General features: G+C 44.2%; 1 protein-coding gene and 1 pseudogene across 2 annotated transcripts in view; one reads left to right on the top strand and one right to left on the bottom strand.

The window, feature by feature from the left end:
• Positions 1–959: 959 nt before the first annotated feature.
• cimip2c (ciliary microtubule inner protein 2C) lies at positions 960–3,430 on the bottom strand (the record flags this gene model as incomplete). Its single annotated transcript, XM_080533504.1, has 4 exons — positions 960–1,086; positions 2,629–2,738; positions 2,862–3,135; positions 3,357–3,430. The coding sequence occupies 4 exons, from the start codon at positions 3,428–3,430 to the stop codon at positions 960–962; spliced, it is 585 nt and encodes a 194-aa protein (XP_080389630.1).
• Positions 3,431–4,476: 1,046 nt separating this feature from the next.
• The window catches only part of LOC308159688 (otoferlin-like), a 109,965-nt pseudogene continuing 107,425 nt past the window's right edge, over positions 4,477–7,016 (top strand). Inside the window, exon 1 of the transcript in view lies at positions 4,477–4,555. The product of the transcript in view is annotated as an otoferlin-like (transcript). The remainder of the gene's footprint in view (positions 4,556–7,016) is intronic.

The following is a 7,016-nucleotide window of genomic DNA, read 5'->3' as shown; positions in this document are numbered from 1 at the left end:
TAAAGCAAAACATATGTTTGTGTCTGTCTAAGGAGTTTTCCTTAAAGTTTATGCAGTGTGCGAGTTCCTCTACACTTACTGTCTCATATTTTTTTTTAACTACTGCACCTGCAACCATTGGATCATTGGAAGAGAAAAATGACATAGCAAGGCGCAACATTTTTCCCTGGACTCAACTTGGTACGATAGGCATCGGCTGTAGGCTTACACTTTGATCTGACAGACCAGTTCACCGCCTCTGCCTTTCTTGCGAGGTAATTTGGGGGGAAACGAATCGAAACTCTTACATGACGTCCCTATGTAGCCTTTAGATTAGATTAGATTCAACTTTATTGTCATCGCAGAGTACAAGTACAATACAAGGAAATGCAGTTTAGCATCCAACCAAAAGTGCAAATAGTAATATAAGGGCATGATATAAATAGAACAAGAGGTAGTGAATGATAGGTAACTATGTTATATGCAGAGGTAGTATTGTAAACATCAGTATAGTTTAGAGGTATATACAGTTATGAGCTATATACAGTTATGAGCTATGTACAGTGAGGTAGTTTATGTACAGTATCTAATGTGCAGAAGTATAAAAGAAGCTATATCAGGAGCCATGTGCAATGTACAATATACAGTAAGTTCAAAGGTAGTAATGTAAACATCAGTAGTGCAAAGGTTATAGAGTGATCACATTATTATTACATACAGCCACGACTGGTGGTCGACAGCCGCTGCAGTAGTTTGACAGGTCCAAAAGTTGACATGTCACCTGACTAGTTTGAATCTAGTTTTCAAAGTGTTTGGTATGGTAATGGTAATTCAATGATGGTTATGGTCAAAGTAGGGACCAACAATCTGATGCATGATGACTCAAACACTACAACCTTTCTGTCTCTGATCTTTTATGCAGGCTTATTGTCTTTTTTAGTCAGAGTTTAGCCAACATCGCCCTCTTCTGGCCAAAGGCTCTATCTGCGCTCGAAGAACACATCCCGCATGACGCGGTCATCCAGTGAAGTTCTGAGGCCGGAGGGGAGGGTCTGGTAGCGACGTACCCCCCCCTCAAAGGTGGTCTTCTTCATGTGAGGTAGGTCTCTGTGGGGGTGGGGTGGGGGTTAGGGTGTGGGGGTGGGGTCGGGTGGGGGGTTAGGGTGCGGAGGGGGTGGGGGTTAGGGTGTGGTAGTGGGTAGGGTTAGGGTGTGGGGGTGGGGTGGGGTCAGGTGGGGATTAGGGTGCGGAGGGGATGAGGAGTGGGCAAATGTTAGCATCAACCATGTTAGCATCACTCATTTAGGTGTTTTATTTACATCAACGTATCTTCTTTACGTGTTAGAACTCTTGTACTTAGCGATAAAGGCGAAGAGGTCGGCCGTCATACAACATTATATTCTTATATACTCTGGCTTGTTGGCTTACGACGGTTAGGTTACGACAGTCGGGTTATAAAGAAAGTTAGTGACTGACATAATGGTTAATAGAGCACTTTTTCAGTAGAATATACAGCAACTTCCCTTGAGTGGAATTACAACTAGGCCTAAATCAATAAAGGTGTCAGCCACTACACCACTATATCCCCTAGGGGGGCAAAGCCTTGATTGAATTGCAATGGATTATTTTATTGTCTTCAAATCACTAAAGGTTTTAGCCTTAACTCCACAAACTCATCAACTGTGCTGTCTGAATCTCTATTTCCTTGATATACGCACACACACACACACACACACACACACACACACACACACACACACACACACACACACACACTCTCACACACACACACCACTTTTGGAAAACCTGAGTCAGCATAAAAAGTACAATCACACTTCTGAAATTGAAAACATGCCGTCAAAGCAGTTTTGTGTATGGAGAGGGTGACACTGTCGCTGTACTTCAAATCTCTTTCTTTCTTTCTTTCTTTCTCTCTCTTTCTCTCTCTCTCTCTCGTTCTCTCTCTCTCTCTCTCTCTCTCTCTCTCTCTCTCTCTCTCTCTCTCTCTCTCTCTCTCTCTCTCACACACACACCACACATCCACTTTGGATTGAATTGCAGCTCTGGCTCAGGTGACCAGACCTAAGGCCCTGAGGGTGTTTGTGTTTTTACTCTGTCTTGAAACATGATGTGACATGAACGGCGGTGTAAAGGTAATTGGCTGGCTGTTTGTTATCTATCAAGTTTGAATGCACAATCTACATAAAGGGGATTATGGCTAATAGAATATTAGAGAAGATGAACCAATAGTGTGCACCTGTGTTGACATTTTATTTTGGACTTTCGAATCAGTTGTTTAAAATACCATGACAAATTCATCTAGTACAACGTTCAACTATGGAGAAATGTTCACAATGGTTACATATATAAATATATAGTCTAGTAGGCTACTCTACTACAATTGTTCTCTCTATTACAAAACTAATTGACTGAAGTTCAATTTCGCCCCATCCAACAATTCCAATTCCCTATTTGAAGCATGAGCGCAACGACGCACCTAGATAAACATTAGGTCTATTATAAGAGACTTAATAACCTTCCAAACTAGATCTTACATTAGCTCTATCGACTAACTAAAATAACCTTCCAAACTAGATCTTACATTAGGTCTTTCGACTAACTAAAATAACCTTGCAAACTAGATCTTACATCGGCTCCCGCTGGTATCTGTCGCTCTCTTTGACAGGGACGACAAAGTGTTTGACAGGCTGTCGTGTTCCCGTCGTATCCCTGTAGTGTTCCCGGTGCGTCTGCGAGAGCTGGGGAAGGGAAAGACAGGGATAAGATGATTGATTGAAATGGCAATTTAAACGTATCATATTCCCTCCGTTGAATGTGCATACGATTGGTTATACTATAACATAATAATGGTCTCATCTCACATGACCAAAGGTCTTGAGCGCCTCCTGGCGGTCGAAGTCCACATTGAAGCGGGCCCAGCAGGGAGTGTTGAGGGTCCGGAGGCGGCTCTGCGCGCGCTGGGCGGTGGCCTGGAGCCCGGTGTTGGAGTAGAGGGACGGGAACATCCCGCCTCGGCTGTACGGACCGGTGCTGACGGCCATGGCTCCGCTGCGGAAGTCCTGGAAATATTTGATGGTGGAGTTCCCGAAGGTGTCCCCGTACAAGAACTTGGAGCTTGGGACATGGCCGCAGTACCTTTTTAGGGGAGAGAAAGTTTCCCCAAAAAAGATTATTAGGCTATTATTATTATTATTAGATTATTAAATGATATAGATTCTTGTTAAGCGATTACTGATAGTCTAGTGCCAACCCCCCCCCCCCTCCCCTCATAAAATAGCCTTCAGAAATCGACCCATCGCTGGTAGGTTATTATGCAAGCCCTGACTTTTTTTCTTTGCGCAACAATCTCTCCTCACCCGGGCATCAGAGCAGGTGCGATGTAGGTGGCATTGTTGTGTGTGATCAGCGTCCCGTTTCCTCTCAGCGCCATGATGTTATTCTACCGGGACCAACACCGAACTGCGCAGCTACCAGCACCGAACAGACACTGGACAGAGCTGCTCTGACCTCCACCTCACCAACCTTCCACTGAGCAACAAAGAGTTGCCTGGCAACTGCCCTTTACGCAGCTGGGCCACAGGGCACGACACGCTGAAATTCGAATATACAGGCTGCGTTCGTAAACACGCTCTGGAAATCTGATCAGCGCTCATGGAAATGCCTCTTGTCCAATCAAATGACTTGGTCCCTTTATGACGTTGAACCCAGTGGTGCGCTCCGGCGCTCTCAGAGCGAATGTACGAACGCAGCCACAGTCTACCAGAGAATAAAAACGATGCACATTTCGATTATTACGTTGTCGTTATTATTGAGAATGTTTTACTGAGAAAACTTAAACTGCATTAAAAAAGTATGTAGCCTATGCATGTAAATTATGTATTGATCACTCAATCTATTGATCATATTCAAATAAGGGAATATTGGTTGTGCGGCTTTCCGTCCACACGTGCCCTATATTTTTATCCTCTTGTTTTTTGGGGGTCTGGGGGACAGATGTCTTTGTAAAGAGCGCTATGCAAATAGGCTACGTTTGATTGATTGATTGATTGATTGATTAATAATGCCTTCGTTTGCATTCTCTTCCAATGAATACATTACATAGCAATTATTGTTCCCACCCCCACACCTTCCTCCAGACCGTGCCTCCCCCGGGTAGGATGGTCAGAGCGCGCAGAGCCCTTCTCCCTTCGCCACACGCGCCATTCAGCCACGGAGCATACAGCGATAAAACGAAAGCTCATGAATAATTTACAGATGTTTTTTCTGCCGGAGGAGAATAAAGCAGATGCGGAGTGGAGAATGGAAGGAGATTTGGGTTTCACAGAGTCAAGGCGCAATGAAAGACTATAGGTTCGCAGAGTAGATGCTGAACACTTTGGTTTGATAAACCCTTTTGAGTGTTGTTTTTTTGTGTGTGTGTGGAGTAAACATATTTTATTTCACTTGGAAGTGCTGGATTTCACCTAACGTGACATCATGGCTCTATTAGTCCACCTCAAGACGGTCTCGGACCTTCGTGGGAAAGGGGACAGAATCGCCAAAGTCACGTTCCGAGGTAATTAGGGTCTTTATTTTATTTTATATCACACCTTATCGATCATGGTTTTTGTCAAACGACCCACTCGTTTCAATTCATTGTGATTGCGCAGTGTGCTATGTGGATGGTGATTGAAGTTCACGGTTAGGGGAAGGAAGCTGAACCCCGAGGAGATGACGCGCGTCTCCCCGGCGAGAGGAGAAAAGTTGGGGGAACCCCTGATGCCTGATGACGAGACGGAACGACAGAGACGCGGTTACGCAGGAAAACAGACACTTATTGCCCATACATACACAATTCATTGAGATCTTTTTCTACGAATTCATCTCATTACTTAAACTCTTTATTGCCTAATGTAAAACTGGTTTACAGTTTGGATATTTATATTATTATTTTCATATAGCCTAATAATAATAATAATTCCCACCGCATTTGGTGTTATTAGTGCGTTTTGATTGATTTGATAGACTAATTCGGTGTTCAATGGAGTTATTGATCTGAAGGGAAATTATCTCCCGTCTCGAGCGCCTGGACGTCGTTCGTTCGCACTCGGCATTATTTTACGTTTTACTGCTTTTCTCTCCCTCTACAATATAAAACATAGGCTACACTATCGATTTCTTTCTCTGAAAGAAAGAAAAGGAGACTCCAATAAGAAAGCCCTCCAGTGGTGCGTGTGTGTGTGTGTGTGTGTGTGTGTGTGTGTGTGTGTGTGTGTGTGTGTGTGTGTGTGTGTGAGAGAGAGAAAATCGTTCATTCAGCACCTTGGACAGCCAGCGTATAATACAGCATGTCCGTTGTTCTTTGTAAAGTGTGTGTGTGAGTGTGAGTGTGAGTGTGTGTGTGTGTGTGTGTGTGTGTGTGTGTGTGTGTGTGTGTGTGTGTGTGAGTGTGAGTGTGAGTGTGAGTGTGAGTGTGAGTGTGAGTGTGAGTGTGAGTGTGAGTGTGAGTGTGAGTGTGAGTGTGAGTGTGTGTGTGAGTGTGAGTGTGAGTGTGTGTGTGTGTGTGTGTGTGTGTGTATTGATCTTAATAAGGCACCAGGGTCTGTGTGCCAGACCAGTAAGCATACACCCTGCTATCCCTGAGAAATGTTACGTAATTCTTCTCGTTCCACTCGCAGCTCTCTTGAGGAAGTGCTCATAGTACATCTAAAGCTTTTCTATCTGACTTTTATGACCACAACACACCACAAGAGCGTTTGTACATTTCTGCCAGAATCTCTGCTGGTTCTTGACTGGTTCCACCTCGGGTTACTCTTTCTTTCACCTCTCGGTGACAGGGCCATCAGGTCCAAAACATCACGCCACTTGAAACAGTTTCTTCCCCAACATTTACATGTTTTTGCACTAAGCTGTACAGTATATTTATTCACTCATAATATTGGTACTGTATTGTGTTGTCGTGTTGTCTGTTATTTATCTAGTCAAACAGGGCACCAGTGGTTGGAAGCTGTCATTGGAAGCCAATATGTGACTGGTAGAGAAGTGAAATGGAGATAGAACCTTATAATTCTTAGCTCACGAAGTGCGTTAGATATAGCAGTGATTGGCAATACACTGCAGGGAAACAGAGTTTTTTTTGTTTTGGACAAGTTCCAACTTCCCTCCCTCTCTCTCTCTCCCTCTCCCTCGCTCCCTCCCTCTCTCTCGGCTGTTTTGAGATGCTGCTGAAAGCCCCGTTCCTGTTCCCTGGTGCCGGCCGTCAGCAGGGTTTCCTGAGTGATTTTAAACTCAGAGTGCATTTCCTGTCTGGCCAGAGAGGAAGTGCTTTCAAGGGAGCTCCTGAAAAAGTGCACGTTGGTCACATTTGAAGATATGGAAACACAATCAGTACATTTCAATGATAGGATTAGGAAGAGGTCCGTCCATCAATTGAGAGCAATTATTTGACCACCGTTGTCTGGCACTGAGAAGTGGAATGAATGAAACACAGAGAGACAGGGTTCCCGCGCCGGTCTTAAAAAGCCTTTAAGTTCTAAAATCTCAGTTATTCGGTCTAAAAATGATGTGCTAGGTCTTAAAAATTAGATCCTGCAAGCAAATCAGTCCGACCACATCTATTTACGCGGAAATTAATCAAGTTGGAACCAATAAAATGCCAATTCGCTTCCTTTTTTCTCTGTATGGCAGTGAAATCCCTAATTTCATCACCTCGAGGATGACAATAAGCTATCACATGGTGTCGCGAATAGGTCTAAACTTCTATTCAGTCTAAAAAAGGTCTAAACATTTCTTAAATTCGACTTCTTGAAACTTGTAGGAACCCTGAGAGAAATACTCAGTGAAAATAACCAGCTCAGCGGCGTTAGGGTTAGAGTGTCTGTCCGCCCCGAGATCGGGAGGTCGTGAATTCGATCCCCGGCCGAGTCGTACCAGAGACTATTAACAATAATGGTACCCGATGCCTCCCTGCTTGGCACTCAGCATTAAGGGTTGGATTGGGGGGGGTAAGACCCTGCGACATACCAGCATCATGTCCA

The sequence above is a fragment of the Nansenia antarctica genome (assembly GCF_963989245.1).
Source record: "Nansenia antarctica genome assembly, chromosome: 6".
In the NCBI taxonomy this organism is placed as follows: Eukaryota; Metazoa; Chordata; class Actinopteri; order Argentiniformes; family Microstomatidae; genus Nansenia; species Nansenia antarctica.
Note: the sequence above shows the minus strand (reverse complement) of the source record. Positions and strands in the feature narration are given on the sequence as shown.